The sequence below is a fragment of the Trichosurus vulpecula genome, chromosome 9 (assembly GCF_011100635.1).
Source record: "Trichosurus vulpecula isolate mTriVul1 chromosome 9, mTriVul1.pri, whole genome shotgun sequence".
Lineage (NCBI taxonomy): Eukaryota > Metazoa > Chordata > Mammalia > Diprotodontia > Phalangeridae > Trichosurus > Trichosurus vulpecula.
The window spans coordinates 198975747-199001394 of record NC_050581.1 but is presented as its reverse complement, the minus strand read 5'-3'; the positions used below and the strand labels follow the sequence as shown (position 1 = coordinate 199001394).

At 44.8% G+C, this 25648-nt stretch overlaps 1 protein-coding gene across 2 annotated transcripts in view; it reads right to left on the bottom strand.

Moving 5' to 3' along the window:
- The window catches only part of RALA (RAS like proto-oncogene A), a 58084-nt gene that overhangs the window by 10797 nt on the left and 21639 nt on the right, over positions 1-25648 (bottom strand). Inside the window, exons 2-4 of one of the 2 annotated variants that reach the window (XM_036738885.1) lie at positions 24235-24300; positions 23921-23987; positions 110-253 (exon numbers count right to left, since the gene is read on the bottom strand). In XM_036738885.1, the coding sequence (XP_036594780.1) occupies positions 110-223 (114 nt within the window). In that variant the 5' untranslated portion in view covers positions 224-253; positions 23921-23987; positions 24235-24300. The remainder of the gene's footprint in view (positions 1-109; positions 254-23920; positions 23988-24234; positions 24301-25648) is intronic. The other variant, XM_036738886.1, reaches the window with a different exon arrangement.

Here is a 25648-nt window from a genome sequence, read left to right as displayed (position 1 = left end):
GTGAGGACTGCAGTGCCAGTCACTCTGGAAGTGCTGTCCCTTTTCTCTGCTTCTGTCCATCACTGAAAGCTGCTCACAGTAATGATGTTGATTAACAAACTTTACTTACCTCGTCATACATGAACTGTAGGGTCAAAGCGGATTTCCCCACACCACCACTGCCCACCATGATGACTTTGTGTAAAGCCAAAGAATTCTGGCCCTTGGGTTTATTGGCTGCCATCTTTGGTTAGGGAAGTATCCCAGGAAGAATCTAAAGAAAAGCAAAATTACATGTTTAGTTCCATTCTTTCATAGAGCTGCAGTGAAGGAATAATTTTATTTCTTCTTTGGTCTTCAGGGGAAGAAATAAGAAAACCTGCCCGACACCAGCCCCTGGAGCAACATGGCTCTGGGGAAATCCAACTGTGTCTTTCCAGGGATACTGCGTGTGTGTGTCTGTGTGTCCAGTGTGGCCAGCTCAGCCTCCCGGGGCACAGGTGCTGTTACTGCTACTAGAGATCCATCTGTCGCCCTGGGCTGAGGTCACTGACCAGCAATGGCTAGAGTTGGTTTTCATAAGCCCATGCCCACAGCAGCAGGCAGCTAAAAGCCTGCACAAACAACTGCTGAACAATACTCTCATCAGAGAAATGCCATCTATTCCTTAAGTTCGGAAAATTAATTTTTGAACAACTGGTAAATAGCTGGTTAAAAAAGTCCATCTAAGTAGTTATCTTGAGTGGGTGATGATACCTCTCAATAAATCTGCTACTGCCCTTCCCATCAAGAGGCCCTGTCACATCCCCTTCATGGGTAAGGGAGGATTAGAACCTTCTCCACACTCACTGCTGCCCCCTCCACAAGGCCTACCCCTGGACAACTTCCGCTGGCACCTCCCTGCGCCCACTAGCCCCGTGCCCTCCTCTGCTTTTTTTTTTTTAAATAAAAGATCTATGATTTCATTGCTACAGGGAAATCCTGGTGAGGAAGTAAGTGCCCTCCACCACTACCTGCTCTGCCACTGGCTGCCTTGCCCAAGGTAACACATCCAAGCTAACAAGCATTTATGAAGTGCCAACTCTGTGCCAGGCACTGGGCTAAACACTCTGCAAAGAAAAGCAAAAGACAATCCCTGCCCTCAAGAGGCTCACATTCTAATGGGGGAGGGGTGCGTCCAAGTAGTAGATGGTTTAATGAAAGATCACCCACAGAGGGAGGCACTGAGGTCAAGGGGAACCAAGAAGGGCTTTCTGCACAAGGCAGGACTTCAGCTGAGACCTGAAAGAAACCAGGAAAGGACGGGGAGGTCCAGGCCTGGGGCTGAGCCAGGAGCTGCACAGAGGCTGGCACCACTCAATCACAGAGACTGTCAAGGGAAAGAAGACCCATAAAACCTGGAAAGGGAGGAGGGGGCCACCAGAGGTGATGGGAGCCAGTACGGGTCCAAGGCAGGGGCCTCAATTCCCCAGCCCCTCGCTCATGAACCATCTGATCCATCCCAGAATTCCCCCAGAACTGAAGTCAAGCTCCTGGGACAACAGTTTGCAGGCTCTGTCTGTGCTCTTCCCTTTTGGAAAATCAAGACCGCAAGGGGACCCTGAGCCGAATCTAGAAAGATGAAATCTGACAAGGAGAGATGTAAAGTATTACAGTTAGATTCAAAAACAATCAACCTCCCCAGGACATGGCAGGGGAGCACAGAGAGGAGTGTGTCTGAACAAAGAGCCTTCCAAACCCCAATCCAGACATCAGCATGAAGGGGTCCTGGGATGCAGGAGGGGGCACGGCTTCCAGGACCAGGGAGGGGCATAGAACCATGGCTCACTGCTCTGAAGCACACTGACCAAGTGGACAGCACTCACAAAGGAAACCAGGAAGGCCAAGGGGATTAGTTAAGATGACCAGGAAGACTAAGTTTGGAGAAGACTTGGGGAGAAGGGGAGTGAGAAGAGGGGGCTCGTGCTAGGCAGCTACTTGGCTCCAAAGAGCAGACACAGGAGCCCTGGATGAACTGGTTGCCTCGGGAGGTAGCAGGCTCACTTCCCTACTAGTACCCTAACAACACTAGCCTCAGCTGGCAGAGTCAGAGAACCCAGGTTCAAGTCCACCTCTAACCTGATTGGGTGACCTCCTGTGTTCACCACCACAGGTCTCAGTTTCCACATCTATGAGGTGAAAGCACTGGACTCGATGGTCTCTGAGGTCTCTTACAATTTTAAAACTGTGATCCTGACTTTTAAAAGAAAGAAATAACTAGAAACCACATAGCAATTGGACGTTAAAAAAAATTATTCTGAAAGGAAAAAATACTGAAATGTTGGCCATCCCTAAACTAACACTCAGAGAAAGGAGAGATTTCCTTACATGCTCCCCTTAAATTAAAACATTTCTCCAAGCCAATGGATTGGGCAGAGCTGCGATTCTAGGCAGTTTCCAAATCACTGCTGCCTCTACACATGTAATTTACAAAACAGAACACAGCCGATCTATACCTGGGTCTCATAACATCATTCCCTCATCCTAGGGTCCTAGAGTGGGAGGGTCTGGGACGACCAGACAGAAGGAGAGAGATTCAGAGAGGCACTTCCCCAAAACTCTGTAACAGTGGCTCCCCCAGCACTGGCCTCATAGCTAGACCCTCTATCCAAGGGCAAAGGCTCATTGATTCAGAGATGGAAGAGACCTTGAAGATCTTCTGGTTCCACGAGGAAACTGAGATATCAAGTGACTGACTAAAGTCACTTGGGTCACAAACAATCCAAAGCAGAATTTGAACCCAGGTCCTCTTACTGAAGTTTCTTCACTACCTCCAGAGGGCCCCATCCTGGTCCTGAACAAAAACGTGCAGACACCTGAGTTTGAACATTCTTCTGAAATGCAGTTAATAGACGGTCTTTGACACATTTTTTGCTGTGTTCCTAAAAGCCTGAACTCATGCACATTTTTATCTTTTCTTACAGAATCCAAGCAATAAAGAGGAAGAGAATAAGGAGGGAATTTTTTTTTTAAATCACAGCTTCCCAGCCACATAGAAAACCTCCAAAAGGCAGGGAACCAGATCCAGGACAGGAGGGAGGGGGGAGGGGACACACGTGGGAGCATGAACAAGCAAACAAACAATTCTGGCCAGAATCAACAGATGTAGATCCCCCAAGAGTAATTATCTGAAGCTCAGCCTTCAAGTAAAGAAAAAACCAAAGGTTTACTGCCCCACAATCCACTGTTTGCTCTGAAATACTTGGTCCAGTGAACTCAAAGTCAAAATACAAGTGTGGGGCTTGGGCCTTGTTTTCTTTAGGAATGCTGCCCAGGTATTCACACTAGGACTTCTTGTGAATCCCAACTCTGTAACCCACAGGAAGCTGGTGAGAGGATGTCCTTGGTCCCTGCAGGTGCGGAGTGCGGGGGCGGGGGTGGGGGTGGAATACAAGAACCAACAGGAAACGGTCTGGCCTCAGAACTCCTTTTGCTCTATTGGCAGGAAACAAGAGGAAGTGTAGAAAGGAGGAGGTAAGGACCGCAGGATGTACAGCTGGAAGAGACCCCAGCTATCAGCCACTCAGATTCAGTGGGTAGTGCTCAGGGCCTACAGCCAAGACCTGAGCCTCAGCCCCTTCTTAGCCCGGACCTTTGTCTTAGTTTCCTGATCTGTCAAATAGTCATAACAGCATTTACCTCCTCAGGTTATTGTGAGGATCAAATCACACCATCTGTACCATCTCAATGTCAGCTGTGATCATCCAACCCAAGCATGGCACTTTACAGATGAGGAAGGAGGAGGCTAAGGGGCTTCTCAGAAACACAACTAGGGAAGATAGATTCGAAGCAATGAAGAGCGGCGGTGGCAGGGTCTGCATGGAATTCCAGAGCCCACTGTCTGCTCCTGAACTGCTTCTCTGTCCCCTGCAGAGCCCCTGGCAGAGGAGCGGCTGGCCTCTAGACCCCGTTATCTTTTCCAGGCTGAGCCATCCCAGCCAGGGCTGGGGCCACCTCCTCCACACTCAGACACGGCAGGGACAGACAGGAGAATCAGCTCATGACATCTAAGTTGGCGGTCACTGGATCTGCCACCTGGATTTTTCCTACCTTGGATTCTAAGATAATTATTTCTGATAGTGAAGACTCAAATAGCTTCAACCATTAAGTGACAAAATGGCTACTGTAGCTTCTGCCTCAAGACTCAGTTGTTACTGAAAAAATAAAGATGGGATATCACTTGAGGATGCTACAACTTCCTTCTTTAACATGGGCAACTAGGAAAAAGCAAGAAAGGGCCGTGGCTCATGGTGGGACAGTCCTCAGGCTGCTCACGGCCCCTCGACAATCTTTGGGTCCACCAGTCCCCCTCCCATTAAACTTCCCTGGCTGGTGGCAAATCACTGGAGAAAACCACCTTTTCCCTGATAAAATGCTATGGGTCACTCCTAACACAAACCAAGTGCCTGGCATGAGACAGTAAAAGGGAACAAGATGGAAAGGCATGAGGTTTTTTTGTTCTTTTGCTTTTGCTTAGAAAAAAATATCAAGAGATTTCTATCAAGAGGAATAGTGAAAATATTTCCAGAACTGACCAAATTCCCCACAAATAAACGCCCTCTTGGCATGCAAAGCCCTCCATTCCCTGCCCCCTCCCTCTTTCCAGTCTTCTTCCACCTCAGTCCCCAACACCAACTTTTCCATTCAGCAACACTGGCCTGGAACAACACTCTGCCTCCTCTGCTCTGACCACTGACCTCCCCGGCCTCCGAAAATTCCACCTTCTACCGGAAGCCTCCCCAGACCCTCTGGATCGCAGGGTCTTCCCTCTGTTACTTATTTCCTACCCACTCTGTACACAGTAATTTGCTTGCACAGTGTCTCCCCCATTAGACTGGAAGCTCCTTGAGGACGGAGAGTATTTTTTTTGCCTCCTTTTATATCCCCAGTGCTTAGCACAGCGTGCGGCACAACTTAATATTTACTGAATTGAAAAATGGTAGCCTCAGACAAGCATCTGCACCACCTTCTTTGGGGCAGTGAACACCAACACTTCAAGGCAGGGTGGGCACAGATTCCAGGGCTGGCATTTCCTTCTAGGGGATTGCTCTTACCCCAACTGTGTGTATTTAGTGCAACATTTATCAAGCACCTACTATGCACCACTCGGTACTGAGGTCAAACCAAACCAGTTCAGACCTTGAGGGCCTTCAACCCTCCAGTGAGGGGAGGAGGAGGAGGGGAAAATGTGCACACAAAGAAATTGATTACAAGGATAGCTGAGGGAGCAGGAAGAACCAAGATGGGAAATCAGAGAAGGCTTCAGGAAGGTGGGACCTGAGCTAAGCCTGAAAGGAAGACAAGGATTCTGAGTGGCAGAGATGGAGCGGGCAGGACTGGCAGCCTAGGCGGTGACTTGTATGAATGCCAATGCATGGAGGCAGGCGGAGGGCAGCATTCAGAGACTAACTCCTTCTGCTGGGACTACTGGCTTTGTGAAGAACGAGCCAAAGAGAGAGGGAGAACCGGATGGCCATTCACTGACCAAGTGGTCCATGGAGAGCTGGGACATCATCCGGGAGCTTTCCACACCTCTAAGGGTTGGTGTGAGGCCCAAATGAAGTTATGCTAAGTACAATCACCACGATGACTATGTGTCTAGAGCAAAGGATCATGGGGAGATGACCCCAGAGCCTGCCAGGATCTAGGAATGGCACCAGAGGCTGGAGGAGCTCCCTCCTGGGACCTTCAGAAAAACATGGCCAAGAATGACACAGGATGGAAAGGTATCAAGAGAAGCAATCTGCTCTGGTGGAGGGGGACCACCCCCAATGACCCCATGTAAGCTTAAGAGGCAGCGAGGCAGTGCAGTAGATAGGCCTGGAGGCAGAAGTTCAAATCCAGCCTTGCATACTTCCTAGGTGGGTGACCCTGGGCAAGTCACTCAACCTCTGCCTCAGTCTTCTCAACTGTGAAATGGGGATAATAATAAACCTGCCTCACAGGTTATAGTGAGGATCAAATACAGTAACATGTGTAAAGCATTTTAACACAGTGCTCAGCACAGCAGTACTTAATAGAAGCTTATTTTCTTTCTTCTTCCCTTCCCATCCTTCACAAATGTCCCAGTCCTCCTCCATCCTCTAAAAAGAAATCCCCCAGCCCTCCCCCTCAGGCAGCTGCCTCCTACTTCATCTGTACCAACTCTAACCCTTAGCAACGTGGATTTCAATCCACCATTCAATTGAAATGACATCTTCACTCCATTCCAAAGCCAGATTTAAACCCTAACTCTGCGCTTTACTATCTGAGAGGCAGCACGATACAAGGGGGAAACACATGAGCTCAAGTCAGAGATCTTGGGTTCAAATCCTGCCTTGAATATTTCTTGCCTGTGTGACCTGGGGCAAGCCCAGTCCTATGACCTCTTGACCTCTGAGGTGTCTGCCACTACAGCCAAGATTCCTCCTCTGTCCAGTGAAGAGGCTCCAAGTCCTTTCCAGCTCTAGATCAAGAAGCCCCCCAGACCATCAGCTGTTTGGTCCTATTACCTGGGCCATCTGTCCCATTCCTTCTCCACATTCCCAGGCTGCGGCCCCTCTCTCACTCACCTGCACCACCGTTCAGAGCCCCAGAACTGGTCCGCCTGCTTCCTCTCTTTCCTCCTTTACCTATCCCTCCAGGTGGGTGTCACAGCAATCTTCCCAAGGTACCTTCCTGGACCTGCTGTGACCACAGGACCAACTTTTCCACAAACCTCCTCCCCTTGGTGACCCACTGCTGGTTGCCCAAACCCAACAGGCCATCTCTGCCTCCAGCATTCAGGCAGCCTCTTTCATCAGCCTTTCTCAATCGTATCCCTCCCTCTCCCAGTTAAGCGCCGTTGCTCTTTCCTTCTTTACCTCCTGCAGCCCTCTCTCTTCTAAGTAGAGCTCAGCTGTGAGATTGCATGGTCTTGCTCTTTATATCCCCAGTGCCCAGCACACTGCTGGGCGTCCAACAGGGGTTTGATAAACGGTGTATGGAACTGAAATCATCCAAGTGCTTTAATACTACTAGTCCAACAGTGAGAAGGCTGATCAAGGAGACAAAAAACCAGGACAAAGAGCCCTGGCCTCCTTGAGGGGAGCTACGCCCCAGAGCCCAGCTAGACAGCACATTGTGGACAGTCGTTCAGCCACAAACATAACTAGCGCTGGCTGCTTGTGTAGGCAACAAGTGCAGCCTCCAGTTAGGAAGGGGTGACTGCTGAAGGGAAAGGTGTCTCATTTAGCCCTCACACATGCATGGGGAGAAAAGAAACCCACACCTTGGACAAGGTGGGGAGAAGGGAAATGCTCCGTGAAAACCATAACTTACAAAGAGATCAACACATTAGGGCTTACAAAACCTACACAAAATGGAAATGTATATTGGGTCAAATTGATTATACTTATCATCTCATTTTAAACTTTATCCTTAAAGCCCTTGGCTAACTTAAGATAGCTTTTAAAAGAACTATGTAATGCTTGTAGCAAAAAAAATTGGTCAAAAACGGTTTACAGATTTTAATCATCAGGTTCCCAGGAAAAGTCTAATCTTCATCTGCTTCGGATTCTATGGCAAATTAACTCTAAGTTTATAATTTATGCATTCTACCATAAATAAGTAGCTTGAGCTCCTGTAAGAGCTGCCTGTTGTAATTATGTAAATGATCTCTCACTCTCCACTTAAGCCTCACTAATTTGAAACAGGAGGAACTGAAGATGCCTGTGCCTGAAGGAGAAGCAACCCACCCAGCTCCCAACATGCCTCATTCCAGCAACTCTGAAGTTCACAGCAGACCGAATAATGACCAAGAAATCCAATGAGAAATATTGAGGAAAAAATTTTAAATAAAAAACTAGCAAAAAAATTACAGCAATTTATTACAAAGATCATACACTATGACCAGGTGGGATCCATACAAGGAATGCAGAGTTGGTTCAATATTAGGAAAACTATATCAGCATAACTGACCATATGAATAACAAAACTAACAAATCATATCATTACCTCAACAGACACAGAAGAAGCTTTTGACAAAATATAGCACTCATTCCTACTAAAAACACTAGACAGCACAGGAATAAATAGAGCTTTCTTTAAAATGATAAGCAGTATCTAAAATCATCAGCAAGCATTATCTAAAATGGAGATAAGCTAGAAGCCTTCCTAATAAGATTGCGGTGAAGCAAGGATGTCCATTATCACTACTTTTATTCAATACTGTAGTAGATACCTTAGCTATAGCAATAAGGTAAGAATAAGAAATTGAAGGAATTAGAATACACAGTAAGAACACAAAACTCTCACTCTTTACGGATGATATGACAGTACACTTAAGAGAATCCTCAAGAATCAACTAAAAAACTACCTGAAATAATTAACTACTTCAGCAAAGTTGCAGGAAATAAAATGAACCCACATGGCTCATAATCATTTCTATATATCACCAACACAGCCCAGCAGCAAGTGACAGAAAGAGAAATTCCATTTAAAATAACTGTAGACAATAGAAAATATTTAGGAGTCTACCTGACAAGATAAATCCAGGAACTATATGAACACAATTACAAAATGCTTTTCACATAAATAAAGTCAGATCTAGAAAACTGGAAAAAATCTATTGCTCATGGGTAGGCCGAGCCAACATAACAAAGACAATAATTCTACTAAATTAATTTACTTATTCACTACCATGCCAATCAAACTACCAAAAACTATCTTATAGAGCTAGAAAAAATGATAAAATTCATCTGGAAGAACAAAAGATCAAGAATATCCAGGGGATTAGTGAAAAAAAAAAATCAGAGGAAGGTGGCCTAGCTGTACCAGACCCCAAGTGGTATTACAAAGCAGTAATCATCAAAACTCTGTGGTACTGGCTAAGAAATAGTGGTGGGATCAGTGGGACAGAGTAGTACATAAGACACAGTAGTAAATGACCACAGTAATCTAGTGTTTGATAAACCACAAGACCCCAGCTTCTGGGATAGGAATTCACTATTTTACAAAGACTGCTAGGAAAACTGGAAAACAGTATGGCAGAAACTAGGTATATACCAACATCTTATACCATATACCAAGATAAAGTCAAAATGGGAACTGTTTTAGACATAAAAGGTGACACCATAAGCAAAGAAGGAGAGCAAGGAACCTGTCAGCTCAGGGAAGAATTTTTTTTTTAACCAAACAAGAGATATAGAGCATTATAAAATGTAAAATGGGTAATTTACAGCAAGTGTCTCTGATAAAGGTCTCTCTTCTCAAATATGTAGGGACCTGAGTCAAATTTGTAAGAATAAAAGTCAATCTCCAATTGATAAATGATCACAGGATAGGAACAGGCGGTTTTCAGATGAAGCAATCAAAGCTATCAATAGTCATATGAAAAGACGCTCTAAATCACTACTGATCAAAGAAGTATATATTAAAACAACTCTGAGGTACCACGGACACCTATCAGATTGACTAATATGACAGAAAAGGAAAATGATAAACGTGGAAGAAGATGTGGGAAAATTGGGACACTAATGCATTTTTGGTGGAATTGTGAACTGATTCAACCATTCTGGAGAACAATGTGGAACTATGCCCAAAGGGCTATAAAACTGTGCATACCCTTTAATCTAGTAATACCACTTCTAGGTCTGTATCCCAAAGACAGCATAAGATAGGGAAAAGGGCAAGATGGCGGCTGGTAAGCACGGACTAGAGTGAGCTCCGTACCCGAGTCCCTCCAAAAACCTATAAAAATGGCTCTGAACCAATTCTAGAATGGCAGAACCCACAGAACAGCAGAGGGAAGCAGGGCTCCAGCCCAGGACAGCCTGGATGGTCTCTGGGTGAGGTCTATTCCACACGGAGCTGGGAGCTGGGAACAGAATGGAGCAGAGCCCAGCCTGAGCGGCGTGGACGATCCAGACCAGAAGCCGGGCGGAGGGGGCCCTAGCGCCCTGAATATGTGAGCTGCGGCAGTTACCAGACCCCTCGACCCACAAACACCAAAGACTGCAGAGAAGGTTAGTGGCAAAAGCTGCGGGAGTGGAAGGAGTTCGAGGTTCGGCTTCCAGCCCCGGGGGCAGCGGAGGTGGGGCAGCTACAGCTGTTGTTACTTCCGGCTCCAGGCCCACCTGGTGGGAGGAATTAAGTGGCGGATCAGAGCAGGAGTGCAACAGCCTGCTGAAGATCTAAGCCCAGTCTGGACTGGGGGTCCTTGGGGAAGGAGGAGTGCGGCTCTGACAGAGCTGGTACCTCCCCCCCAAACGTAGAACATAGAACTCGTTAGTCTACAAGCAGTCATACCCCACTGAAAAACTCAAGGGTCAAGTTAGTTGGTTGGGAATATGGCCAGGCAGCGAAAACGCGCCCAGATTCAGTCTCAGACTTTGGATTCTTTCTTTGGTGACAAAGAAGACCAAAACATACAGCCTAAAGAAGACAACAAAGTCATAGAGCCTACAACCAAAGCCTCCAAGAAAAACATGAACTGGCCCCAGGCCATAGAAGAACTCAAAAAGGATTTGGAAAAGCAAGTTAAAGAAGTAGAGGAAAAATTGGGAAGAGAAATGAGAAGGATGCGAGAAAACCATGAAAAACAAGTCAATGATTTGCTAAAGGAGACCCAAAAAAATACTGAAAAATACACTGAAGAAAACAACACCTTAAAAAATAGACTAACTCAAATGGCAAAAGAGCTCCAAAAAGCCAATGAGGAGAAGAATGCCTTGAAAGGCAGAATTAGCCAAATGGAAAAGGAGGTCCAAAAGACCACTGAAGAAAATACTACTTTAAAAATTAGATTGGAGCAAGTGGAAGCTAGTGACTTCATGAGAAATCAGGATATTATAAAACAGAACCAGAGGAATGAAAAAATGGAAGACAATGTGAAATATCTCCTTGGAAAAACCACTGACCTGGAAAATAGATCCAGGAGAGATAATTTAAAAATTATTGGACTACCTGAAAGCCATGATCAAAAAAAGAGCCTAGATACCATCTTTCAGGAAATTATCAAGGAGAACTGCCCTGATATTCTAGAGCCACGGGCAAAATAGAAATTGAAAGAATCCATCAATCGCCTCCTCAAATAGACCCCAAAAAGAAATCTCCAAGGAATATTGTTGCCAAATTCCAGAGCTCCCAGATCAAGGAGAAAATACTGCAAGCAGCCAGAAAGAAACAATTTGAGTATTGTGGAAACCCAATCAGAATAACCCAAGATCTGGCAGCTTCTACATTAAGAGATCGAAGGGCTTGGAATGCGATATTCCGGAGGTCAATGGAGCTAGGATTAAAACCTAGAATCACCTACCCAGCAAAACTGAGTATCATGTTCCAAGGCAAAATATGGAGTTTCAATAAAATAGAGGACTTTCAAGCTTTCTCAGTGAAAAGACCAGAACTGAATAGAAAATTTGACTTTCAAACACAAGAATCAAGAGAAGCATGAAAAGGTAATCAAGAAACGGAAATTGCAAGGGACTTACTAAAGTTGAACTGTTTTGTTTTCATTCCTACATGGAAAGATGATGAGTATGATTCATGAGACCTCAATATTAGGGTAGTTGAAGGGAATATGCATACATATATATATATATATATATATATATATATATATATATATATATGTGTGTGTGTGTATGTTTATGTATATATATAAGTGAATGTGTATGTATGTATGTATCTATGTGTATATGTATGTATGTGTATGTATGTGTATATATATATATATATATATATATATGTGTTTATATATATATATGTAAAAGAGAGAGAGCAGACACAGGGTAAGTTGAGGATGAAGGGAAGATAGCTAAAAGAAATAAAATGAAATTAAGGGATGAGAGAGTAACATACTGAGAGAGGGAGATAGGGAGAGATAGAATGGGGTGGATTATCTCGCATAAAGGTAGCAAGAGGAAGCAGTTCTATGGGAGGAGGGGAGAGGGCGGGTAAGGGGGGAATGAGTGAACCTTGCTCTCATCAGATTTGGCCTGAGGGGGAATACCATACATACTCAGTTGGGTATCTTACCCCACAGGAAAGAAGAGAGAAGAAGATAAAAAAAAAAATAAAAGGGGGGGGGGGATGATGGAGTGGAGGGCAGATGGGGGTGGAGGTAATCAAAACAAACACTTTGGAAAGGGGACAGGGTCAAGGGAGAAAATTCAATAAAGCGGGATGGGTTGGGAAGGAGCAAAATGTAGTTAGCCTTTCACAACATGAGTATTGTGGAAGGGTTATACATAATAATACATGTGTGGCCTAGGTTGAATTGTTCAACTTCTTAGGGAGGGTGGGTGGGAAGGGAATTTGGAACTCAACGTTTTAAAATCAGATGTTCAAAAACAAAAAAAGTTTTTGTATGCAACTAAAAAATAAGATACACAGGCAATGGGGCGTAGAAATTTATCTTGCCCTACAAGAAAGGAAGGGAAAAGGGGATGAGAGGGGAGGGGGGTGATAGAGGGGAAGGCTGACTGGGGAACAGGGCAACCAGAATATAAGCCATCTTGGAGTGGGGGGGAAGGTAGAAATGGGGAGAAAATTTGTAATTCAAAATGTTGTGAAAATCAATGCTGAAAACCAAATATGTTAAATAAATAAATTGCATTTAAAAAAAAAAAGATAGGGAAAAGGACCTGCATGTACAAAAATATTCATATCAGCTCATTTTGTAGTAGCAAAGAATTAGAAATTAAGGGAATGCCCATCAATTGGGGAATGACTGAACAGGTTGTGGAATGTAATAGAATACTACTGTGCTATAAGAAATGATGAGCAGGCAGATTTCAGAAAAATTTGGATTTACATGAACTGATACAAAGTGAAATGAGTAGAACCAGAGGAACGTTGTACACAGTGACAGCCACACTGTGCAATGATCAAATACAAATGACTTTGCTCTTCTCAGCAAAATAACGATTGAAGACAATTCCAAAAGATTCATGATGGAAAATGCTGTCCGTATCCAAAGAAAGAACTGACAGGAGTCTGAATGCAGATCGAAGCATACCATTTTCACTTTTTTTCATTTTTTTTCCTTTGGTCTGTTTCTTCTTTCACAACATGACGAATATGGAAATATGTTTTACATGATTGCACAATATATAACCTACATTAAATTGTTCACCGTTTTAGGGAGGGGGAGGGAAAAGGAGGGAGAAATTTTTGGAACTCAAAATCTTTTAAAAATGGTAAAAAATGTCTTTACATATAACTGGAAAAAACAAAATACTATTTAAAAAATAAAAAGAAATCCAATGAGAAACAATAGTGACTTCTATTCCCCTGATAAAGGAGCAGGATGCTCAGAAAGCCCTGTGGCTCAGCATCTCATGGCGACCAGGTACCACACCAATCAAGACAGGGATACTTCAGGCCCAGGAGCTCAAAACATCAAAGATCCAGAGGAGACCTAACTCCCGGTCAGCACAGAAAGTCAGGGCAAAACAAAGCAGATAACCACTCTTCCCAAAAGTACAGCACAAAAATATTTTGAAAATTTTTTCTAAAAGAAAAAAACATAAGAAACAAAAAAACTGAATTAATTAGGTTTATATTATTCAGTAATTAATTCAGTACTTCAAGAGCTGTTCATAGGATCACAGATCTAGAGCTGAAAGGGACCTGGTAAGCTTCATTATTACCCTGCAGAAATCCTAACGTTGAGCGGCTGGAGTCCAACACTAGCCAGAGGGGTCTTCCTCTTGGCCCTCACACAGGACACTCATTGTTCCCATCCCTTCACATCTCTAGTTTCCTTTCCAGCTCAGCTCCAAGTCAGCCTCATTGGTGAAAGCCTCCTGGATCTTTCTAGCTCCTAGGACCTCTCCCTCAAGGTCACCTTGTTTACTTTGTACATGGCCAGATAGGAACCTTATCTTCCTAGAGAGAGTCTAAGCTCCTTGAGGGTAGGGACTATTTCATTGTTCTTGTCATGTCCTTAGCTCTAGCACGGTGCCTGACTCACAGCAGGTACTCAAAATATGCTTTCTGATTGAGTGGATGATTTGTGATCTCATGAGTGTAATCGTTCCCACCAACAACAGGGCCCACCTCCTCTTACCGGTCACCTCTCTTTGATGACACTATTTACACAATTCTTTGTTGGAAATTCATTGTGACCTGCTGACGCCCACCATGTGCCTCTCCACTGCCCTTTGGGTGACCTTTAACTTCAATTCTTTGGGAAGTAGGGGATTCTAATGGCGTTACTAGAAAAAGAGATTAAAAAGATAGGTCTTGGTTTCAGGGAGATATTTGGAGTCATTAAAAACCAGACAATTTCCCGAAGGCAATTCAGCACATTTTCCTACACTGGCTTGATTCGGGTCCGGCTGATCACCCAGCTGCAGCGTTTGTCCCAGCATGTCTATGGGCTGTCCGTCCAACTCCAATCCTCACCACCACCACCATTCAAATTTATGGAGCGCTTTAAGGTTGGCAGAGATTTACATTTAACCCTCACAATAAACCTGAGGGGTAGATGCCAACACCCGCATTTGACAGAGGAGATAAAGACGCAATCCCATAGCAGTAAGTGTTTGCAGTGAAATTCGAATTCAAGTCCTGCCAACACTCCATTCACTGTACTAGGCTGCCCATCGCTATCACGGCTGCTGAACATGCTTCATCCGCTTGTCTTTCCCTGTGTGGATAGTTAGAACAAGCGTGTCCCTCATCTGGAGACACAACAACCAGAGGCTTGATGTGATCAGCATGCCATCCACAAGCGAAAGCTCCCTCTCCCCTTGGGCCTTAATGTCCTCCATGACACTGAAAAACATCTTCAGGGAGCAGAGGTTTTCCCATTTTCCAACTCAATGATCAGAAGGCTGAACAATGGCGTCTCTTGTGGTTTTATCTTTCAAGGATTTGTATTAACAACCCAGCTAGCAGCTCCTGTGGGGGCGTAAGATCCCCCCACAGCCAGCACCCAGGAGGCTGCTGGCACGCCAGGAAAGCACAGGTTCTTTTTATCTGCTTAAACAAGGAAAGCACGGTGAACGGGCTGACCACCTTACTTTAATCCAGCATTCATTTAGCATACAGACAACATTCATTTAGTTCAGGGGAAAAACACCAGCATTCAGTTAGCATTCAGTTAGTTCAGGGGAGCAAAGAGACAAGCATCAAGAGACATACTTCAGGGGAAAAAACCAGCACCCTGAGGTTCAGAACATTCATTTAGTTCGGGGGAAAAGAACCAGCACCCCGAACCTCAAAACCAAAATACAAACAAATTACAACAGACCCAATACAATTCATAGTTACCAACATCTGGGCTTGGCCCGAGAGCAAGGGCTGGCCCAGAGTCACGCTCCCCACAGCTGCTGCACCAACCAGAAAAGGAAAGAGGGCTCTTCAAGCTGTCCTCTCCCCTCTTATAGAGTTTTTGAGATCATCAAGCGCTGCCTGAATGACCAGGGCCGATTGGTTCTCGAGTTGGCCCCTCCCCCTAGCGTAGACTAGGTTAACACCCAACAGGGCATGGCTCTGGAGTCAACACCTCCCCTCAGCCAGCCCCATGACTCATCACACAGGAAGTTCTCTTCTTCCTGGCATGGTTTCTGGGCATCCTGCCCCGGAAGTGAAGTCCCAGCACCCAGCAAGGCTCAATGAGGTAAGCTGAGTCACTCAAAGAAAACAAAGGTCACTCTGGTTACAGGATTCTTATGTAGTTTTGATGAACAAGCAAGAGACACCTAGTTGGAAGAAAGCCAAACTGAATGCTTTGAAAAAGCGTCAAACAGTAAGTAAGCATGGGGGCTCTTGAATTCGCTAGACACCTTCAGTCAAATATGACCATATTGTTTCATATAGAATAATGATTTCAAAATCCTGTCTGCTCCTGCCACAGAGAAAGACCTCCATGCTCAGGCATTCCAAACAGCATCAACTTCACTTGGTTGTTCTGGAGCCGGGTGTGACAGGAATTACAAAAAAGGTGAATTCAAGCAAACTCTTTGGGGCTGCAGGAGGGCAGGTCCAACTTTGATCCTTGTAGGAGTTAGATGAAATGAAGCCAGTCCTACATGATCCACCCAGTAAGAATGACCACTGGGTACTCCAAAGGAAGAAAAAAATGTCTTCAGGCCCTCTCACCAATGCAGGCTATTTCAAGACTTCATTCTGCCTGCTGTTAGCAAAGAGCTGGTCTAGGATTAGCCTTGAACTTTTCATACAACTAAGTCACGGCTGACTAGGATTTCTGTTCTCTTGTTCTCTTAGTGCTCTGGGAAAGCTTCCCTCATCTCTATTTCATAGATGAACTTCATATTTCAATCAGAAAACATGACACTCTCTTTAGCCTGATCCTCTAACATATAGAAATGACCCATCTCTTTCGTCAAAGAAGAAATGACTTGGACCTGAAAGAGGTAATACAAAGTAATTTCTCATGGGGTTTCAAACAGTAGGCCTTTTAAAATAAACTGTAAGGGGGGAACTTACATCCTAGAGAGGTCTGTGAGCAATCAGAACCCAAACCAATCTGTTGTATAAGTTTCAAGCCAACCGCTTAAAGTCTTAAAAAGGAATACACCTAAATAGATAAACAAAACAGCCAAATGGAAGCTAAGCTGGAAACCAGATTTTTGATTTTCTGAATAAAACATCGAATGGATTAATTTTTATGAATCGTTCTTATTTCAAAGGCCAAAACACAAATCACGTTATTTTTTAAAAGTCCCCCGATTAGCCCTAGCTCAAGGCTGCCTCTCCATGTCGTCCTCACGGCCTAGCTCGCTGAAATATAAATCAGGCTCTTATTCATCTGGGTGACCCACGAGAGTAATAAAGCAATTCATGTTCAGAATGAACACTGAAGGCTGTCTTGCACCTAGCCTTAGCATTTAAAAAGTAACAGGAAAGGCAGGAATCTCAATTCTTAGAGCATTTGGGTCAAAAAGATGCGAAAAAATCACCATCTCCTCTTAAGCCTTTAGAACGAATCATAAAAAGTTGAAACTTCCACAAATGGAGCAGCTAGAATGTCTGCATGTGCTTTTGACTCTCTGCCTCGTGTGGCCTTTACTACTGCTCTGCCCAGCCTCCTGTCTGTCACAGGGACAAGTGCTGCTCACCAGCAGACTCTCCTTAGCACTAAGAGGGAGGAAAAGGTTTGGCCACAGGCTAGAGAAGCACTGCATGGGACTCCTAAGAGCAGCTGCTAACACCGCTGCTGGGGGAGAGGGGGCAGTCAATGGGCAACAGTCAAGCTAGGGTAAAGAAGAGTGTGTTATAGACTCAAGATAAGGAAGGAAAGGAAGAGTGCTCCAAACATGACTGTGACATCATGGTGAAGGAAGCCAGTTTGGCCTTCACAGGCACGGAACTCGTGCTCCCCTGGCATAACTTCTAAGAACCCAGGGTCACTGAATGGTCAGCAGGCAGCACTGGGGTCTAAATTTCAGAGAAGAGGGTGTCCAGTGATGATGAAAAGGGTCTGGAAACAGCAGTGGGGAACAAGTAATAATGACCCCACCTCCAGACCATGAGAAAGGGGTTAGGTAGCTGCTGAGCAGAGACAGTGTCCTCAAGGAATAGCTGCTTACTGCAAAGAGCATAGATTTAGAGGTGGCAGGAACTTTGTATGACATCAGTTCTGATTTTCACTTAACAGATGAAGATACCGAGGCAGAGAAAGACTAAGTGATGAGAGTGAATGAGTATAATAGAAAAATGTGCAGACTGAAAGGAAATTTGTTCATATGAAGGGCCCAGTAGAAGGGGTAGGATGAGAAGGAGAAAGACAGGGAGGCTGGAAATCTAGTAGGACTGGGGTGGAGTACCAAAAGGGCACATGTCCAGAACAGCCAATCGGGATGACAGGGGCTGTCTGAAGTAGGAGTCTGCGTGATGAACCAGAGGTTCCATTAATATTTTCACAGGGGAAGGTAAAGATGATGCAGGCAGAACTGTATCCAGATAAGCAGCCTGGGGTTGTCAGTACGGTGGTGTGACTTCACATGCTGCTGGCATCTGGGCACCAAGGACACACCACTGCCCTGGATATGACAGATGCTATGGGGAAGGGGAAGGAAGGGGAACCAGATGGAAACGTCCACCATCGGTATCCTGGGTATCCTGGAAGAGATGTACTGCAGTGGTGCCACTGGGAGAGAGGCAGAGTTTCCCAGGGTTTGCCCCTGTTGTAGGCCTGATGAGGCTTTTGCTCAATTACAGGAATTTGCTCAAAATTACAGGAATGCTTTCGTGGTGTACAGCTGTGACCCCATGTGAACAGACAACACACAACAGCCTTCCCGACTGCCCACTAGAGAGACTCCATCCTCTTCAGCCTAAAAGAATTTAAAGACTTCGTTTGTACAAGATTGTTACAGCCTCAACAAAGACTAAAGTAGTTTGTTTAACTAAGTGAGCCAAAATGCACTTTGTATTCATAATTCTACATAATTAAGGTACTCTGCGTACAGGAAATGGCCATCACATGTTACTGCCACTGTTGTCAAGATGGGATCCTGTGAAATCTCAACCATTTAAAAAAAAACCCTCTAAAAGGAGAAATCCCGGTGCTGGAGCAAGTTCTGATATTCCCAGGTATTGCCTGACAGCCCCTGTCCTTGGAGAATAAAAATATTTTTCACCATTTAAGGTTATCATAGTTAAGTCTGTCACCCCTGCCCTTCACCCAGACTGAGTCTAATACAATCTCCCTCAAATACTTCTTGGTCATTTCAAGGCAGTAGCTCTGTGGAGCAGGCAGCCAGTTGAGGGGGCATCATGAATTCCCGATAGCTCAAGACCTGCCCACCTCAGGATTCAGAGAAGAAGGAAAGGCTCCTGACTTCCTCCCCCGAGGTACAGCCCCAGTATGCCAGCATAGTCACTAGTGATCTGGAATTTCTGAGTAAACTGACTAAACACCTAACCCTTTTTCCCTCAGTTTTTCTTATTTCCTTGACAACAGTCTGTAGAAGATACAAAAACCTGGACTTATACAAGAAATAATACTAGGTGCTCACACTTATAGACACTTTATTTCATTTAATCCTCACAACAAACTTTCAAGGGGGCTACTATGATGATTAGCTCTATTTTACAGACGAAGAAACTGAGACTGAGAGAGGCAGGTGCCTTGTCCAGGGTTCCCCAGCCAACTTCTGTCTAAGGCAGAATTTGAACTTCTTGACTCTGAGTTAGGAGTTGGGACTTGGACGCTGTGCGTATCATCTGGTTCTTTTTCATCATGTTGGTCAGTTATACTGATTTTTTCCTCTTTTCTTCCTCTTTTCCTTTTATATTTTAAACTCTTTCTTATAAGGGGTGATTGAGGAGGGGGTTACAGGAAGAATCCCAGTGAGATAAAAACAAGGGAGAATCAATAAATATCTATTTTTTTACATGTAGCATTTACATTTTTAGCATGTAGCATTGTATAGTCACTGATGGTGGAGGCCTCAGAGGAAGTCAGGAAAGCAGGCTGAGCGGGCCTTCTGCCAGCACAGAGTATATAACCTCAAGCAGACCCCTGTCAATCCTCCCCCCTCACTCTCAACAGAAAACCTGGAAATGGAGAGGCCTGGACTCGATGGCCTTTAAAGACCCTTCCAGCTCTGAATGTAGGACCCAAGATAGACCACTCTTACCTTCTCCCAGGCCATTCCCAATGACTGGGCTATCCTGACGGCCACTTTTTCCTTCCTTCCCCATTCAGCTCCGTGGGGGTCACACCACCCACTAAGCCCTTCTGGCTCTGTCTGGCTTAAAGGATTCTCTCCCTCCTCAAAATTTCCAAGACCAAGGAGAAACGAAACCTGATATGAGTAAAGAGATAGGACCAGCTACCAGTTCAAGTGATCAGAGGCAGAAAAGTGACATCTTAGGGTTTTGAAGGAACTGGCAGGTGTAAGATGGTGGGAAATGGCAGCATAACTACACAGCTTAAAAAAAGTATAAAGGTCCCAATTAAAAACAAAACAAAAAAAAAAGGTAAGAGACATGACTGTAAACTCAGGGCCAACGAACTTGACTCTGAAGCCAAGAAACTTCCAGAACATAGTACGAAAGGGATAGGAAGCACTTAAAAGGGAGCCATAATAGAAACGAGCTAGCACAGCTTCAAGAAAAGTGGCTCCTAACAGACTCACGGCACTTTGGGGTGGGGGTGGGGGGCCCACAGGCTTACTGGGTTTGTTGACCCAGAAAGAATATAAACTTCTTGAGGGCAAGGACTGCTTCATTTCCCCCTTCAATTATGAATATCTAAGTCAACTTATTAGTAGCTACTTAAAGCCTATTGAATCATTTATGAATTGCTACAATTCAGAATTTACCTACCTAGTTCCCAGCAATTACAAGGTTAATTAAGGCCAGAATTTTCTGGTGGAGTTCGTCACTCCCTAGAGAGGGAAGACGTCCTTTGCCCACTTTTCAATGCCTGTCCAAGGTCCTTGGTTTTGGGTCACCATAGCTCCACTCCCATGGCCTCTATGAAGCCCTTCTGGCCTTCCCACTATGCAGGAATCACTGGCACTCAGGGTACTTCATGCACATCTTCCTTGGCTGGTCTAGACCCTTTTCTGTACTGAAGCCACCCGCCCCTTCAGAGCACTCAACACAGTGCCTTGGGACTCAGTAAATGAGAGTGATTGAAGAATGTATGAGGTGCTCAGGACTTATTATCATATTGATTTAGAAGCAAAAAAACAGGGACCTTTCCAGTCATAACCAAAACAGCCGGTCTTTTATAACTTTTATAACAAATTTATAAAATGGAGTTCTTCCACCATTCACACAAGGCAATAATCAGGGAAAGAAAGTATTCACGTAGCAGTCTCCACACCTAACTGGTGTGATTAAGACTCAAGGGTCCATTTTGTAAATCATTCTATTAGTACGTTATTATACCCGAGTCTCAATTTTTAAAATCAATTCAACTTGAGGAAATCGGGCTTTTTGCTGGTAGACTGTGCCAAATACTAGATAAAGAAGTAAAATTCCCTCTAGTAACAGTCTTCATAAAAAATACAAGCAGTGTGTCTCAATTAAAGGCAAAATTCTAAGGATCTTGTTTTCAAGAAGAGTGCTGAAAATGGAAGCTTCTTCCTAGCAACAACAAAGAACTGCTGAGCACAGCACTAACTGTATTCTTCCTTAACCAAATCCTACGGCATAATCAGACCTTCGTTAGGGAGACATGTGGCCTCAGACTTTTATGATTGGTCAAATAATGATTAATAATATAATTTTGCCTGAATTAAGTCACACAGAAAGTTAAAAAGATTATGGTTTCTTCTACAATATAATTCACAGACCTATGATTTTGTTGGTGTGGGTACTTCCTTTGCTAACACAGATTACAGTCCTTACTTACAAGCCTTGGGAGATACTGTGGCCAAATATTTCATCACCTAGAGTCTGATCTTTTGATGATGAACCTTTTCAAAGTTCACTAGGCTGGTTCTCAGCCAAAAGACAAAGTTCCCACTGGGCCACTGAAACCTCTCCAGCGTGACTGGACATGCCCGGCGCAGCTTCACAACACACCCTGTAAGAGCCTGGTGTTACCTACGTGCCCCAGGTTTCAAGAAAACACCAGATGAGTTCTTTGGTCGAAGATGTACATATGCTTTGGGAACGATGTGTAAGCTCAAAAGCAGGTTATTGGCCCCATTATTTTCATGCTCATTATATCTTGATTAAAATGCAAACCAATTTCTCAGCAAAAGCAGCTTTAGTTTCACCACGGTTTTACTTCAGGTAAAGCAAACAGGACCAAGCACAGACTTTCAGAGACGTGGATGGCTGCCAAGGCTCCAGTCTCCTTAGCTGGCCGCTTCTCCATGCTGCTGAGTAAGAAGGGGAAGGGGAACCCTCCTCTGCATACCCGGGGCGCTTCGACCACACTTACTACCCTATGCTGGCTAGCGTTTAGTTTGACTAACTGCAAAGGCCATTCTCAACGAGAAAAAAAGTCTTAATTAGAAAATATTATAAAATAAATGCACTGTGATGAGCAGGGAGTCCCCAGCTACAGTCCTTTCTCTTTTTTTGCCTTATTTTCTTTTTACATGTACCCGTATTAAATATATTTCCACGTTAGTCACATTGTGAAATAAGAATCAGGGCAAAAGGGAAAAACCACTAGAAAGAAAAAACAAAAACAAAGTGAAAACAGTATGCTTGGCTCTGCATTCAGATACAGCCAAGGCCCTGGAGGGCCTTACCATCACACTCTTTTCAGAGGCAGCATCACAGACCCAGGGCACCACCGTCTGCTCTCTCACTGTGACGCTGGAACCAAAGGGTTATCTTATCATTTTCACTACAGGTGAACCTGCCTCAGTGTACTGCCTTCCTCAATTAGAATGAAGGCCTTGAGAGCAGACACTGTCCTGACTTCCTATTTGTATTCCCAGGGCTTGAGACACACAGCAAGCATTTAATAAAGCCTCATCCATTCACACTCATTTTATTGCTCTTAAGTTCAGGCAGTAACACAATGCTTAGGAGCCTGCTGCAGAAGTGGCTCAGAATGGATTAAAATGAAACAGGTGACCAAGGTAGACTGGCTTGGAGAGATATCTCCATACTTCCTCTGCCTTTCTTTGTGACCGCTGAGCCTCAGGTACCTCCTGAGTCCTCACCCGGGGGCACCACTTGGGGAGCTCATCACTGGGAAGACCTTGTCATTCTGCATGATCTCATGGCCTGGGGACTCCTCACCACAAGCTAGGCCCAAACGTTTACAGGAAGATTTTCCCTCAGGCAAGTAAAGAGGCACCAGGCCTGTGGGCAACTGTTGTTGAGCTGTTTTTCTGTCCAGTCCGACTCTCCATGACCCCACCTGGGATTTCCTGGCAGAGACACTGGAGGGGTTTGCCATTGCCTTCTGCAGCTCATTTTACAGATGAGGAAACTGAGGCAAACAAGGTGAAGTGACTTGCCCAGGGTCACATGGCTAGGAAGTGTCTGAGGCCAGATTTTAACTCAGGTAGATGAGTTGGTCAAAGGAGCTGGAGAAGGCAATGGCAAACTGCTCCAGTGTCTCTGCCAAGAAAACCCCAAATGGGGTCAGGAGGAGTCGGACAGGCCTGAAATGACCGAGTAACAACAACAGCAGCAGCACTACAGGGAATTTTAAAAACCATCCTTGCCTTCATGGCATTCACTCTCCAGTCGGATTTAGAGCAAGAGATGGCTGTGGACAATTCCCTAGTCCTCCCATTGTGAGAAAACAAGCAGATACGCACCCACCCTGCAGAAGTGGTAAGCACTTATCTGACAGCCACAGAAGTGGCCTTGGAGTCACTCAACAACGCCTCGGCTGACCTTCCTGCACTCATGACAGGTCACAAAGCATTGGAGCACTGTCAATATCCAGAAGGTCCAGGACTCTGACGACGTGAGTTAGAAGGCCATTTAAAAAAACTCTTTCTTGGATCTTCACTGAGCTAAATGGGAGATGACTCAATCTTTTATTTTAAATGCATGGAAAGACGACATAGCTCAGGCTTTCCACTACACTAGAAGCTAAACGCAGAATCTGGGATGTAATTTAATCTCAGGCAATATAGGAATTAGTTCCATCTGAGGATGGTCACTAAGAAGATAATGTAAAGGAGCACATCCCACCAGCAAATGTGGCACACAACGACTGATGCCATCCAGCTCATGTCAGCAAAGAGCAGAGTGGCTCAGAATTACTGTAGAAATGACTGCTGTGGAAAACAAACAAACCATTCAGCATCAATACTGTAACAACTGCTTCTCCTCCACGTCCAAATCTCAAATGAGTTTGTGTGAGGATGACACTGAAGTAGGAAGGCATCTCAGAGTAAAATAAGGTACAAAGTAAAAATTGTTCCAAAGATTGTCTTGGCTTTCCAGATGGAACATCTCCAGGTAAATAGTGGGGTGGACAAGAGAAGATACTGGCCTTGGGATCAGGAAGACTGGGTATAAATCTCACCTTTGACCCTTTCTAGTTGGGTGATCAGGGGCCCATCACTGAATGTCTCTGAAGCTCAGTTCTGCATCTGTGAAATGGGGATAATATGCACTGTAATACCTGTCTTGCAGGGTTGTTGTGAAGCTCAAACAAGATACCGTGGAAAAGCATGACATGAACCTGCTCCTGAATGGGATGGGGGGGGGGGGGGGTGTAGTACAAGTAAAGTGGAACCGAGTCTGAACTTAGTTTAGGACACACATGCCACCTTCTATCCAGATAGCAGGATTTCTGTGATTTAACTGTTTAAGGAATGAGAGTAATTTGTTTCTTACCTTCTATGCGCAGAATGTTGTTTTAACAAGCTTGACAAGACATCAAAATTGCTGTTGTCTCCAACCCTGGAAGAGAAAGGAAGTAGATTCTATTGACTCTCTGAGTGACCTCAGGCAGATCTCAGGCACCTCTCTGAGGTCCTGGTTTCCTCCTCTGTGAAAATGAGAGCTGGCCATACAAGATGACCAGGAATCTGGCTTTAAAACCCCATGATGGCTATTGCTGCTTGAGACTGTACTTGTTTCTGGAAGGTGCAAATCAAACACTAGGGGGTGGGGGGTGAGCAGTACCTAAAAAGAAAGAGAACAGAGAAGGGCCAGTGTGGAGAGGCCCAAATCCCTCTTTACCCATTTTCTATTCCTTTTGCTCTATCTGCCTATATTTAAGCTGTTACAGAATTGAAGCAATAGTGGAGGACTGAGGAAAGGAATGGGATGGCTTGTGCAGGCAGAGGGTAGGCCTTGGTAAAGAGTGGGTCCACCTCTTCAAGGGAGACAGGGTAAAGGGGTACAGAGTTACAGGAGGCATCAGAGTAAAAGGAGATGAGGAAGAGGGAAGAGGAGGGAGCTCTTGGTGAGTGGCCTCAATTTTCTGGTAAAATATAAGGCAAGGTTCTCAGCTGAGAAATGTGAGGGAGGGAGCCCTGGGAGGTCTGAGGAAGGATGAGAAGGTTTGGAAGAGCTGCCGTGGACAGTAGGAAGTACAGGAGAATGGCTTGGTGCCAATGAGGGCCCAGCTGAGGTTGTGTAATGTAAATCTGGAGCAGACCCGGTTAGAATGGCCCCACGATTTTTTCCACCTTTGTTCAACAGCCTGCATGGAGGAGTGAAGGTGACAGATGTGGATGGGAGTGATCCAAGGCTAAGGTTTGGCAGGGTGCAATGATATGGGAGCCAGGGACTTGAGAGGTGAGGAACTTCCCAAAATAAACAGCACATGGAATAGAAGTTCAACTCATTTCCTGCCTCTCTCCCCACTTTTCAGAAGTGCCCAGAGGTCAGACAGTGAGGCCTGTTATAACTGTGTCAAGAGCAAGAGGAAGAGGGCTGACCCAAAGTCTCTCCTGAGAGTCAAGCACTTCCACGCACTTTCGTGATGTTTTACTGGACACAACACTGGACAACCAGGAAACCCATCTCATCTCCCTGTGTTCTAAATTCATCATCTGTAAAATGGAGCTAAAATCTGCCAGCAGAGCTGAAAGGGCTGTTGTGCAGATAAAGCAGATAAAGCACACGCATTATATAAATGAGAGATTCCTGAGATGGGGTCAAGTCAGGGATGGTGGGCAAGCAGCTTGCGATGTGGTTGTTGTTTCGTTGTTATTTTCATAAACCCAAGGGAACACAATTAGGACCTACGTTATGAGTGGAGATGTTCTCACTCTGGCTCATTCTGCCAAGCCAAGATTTT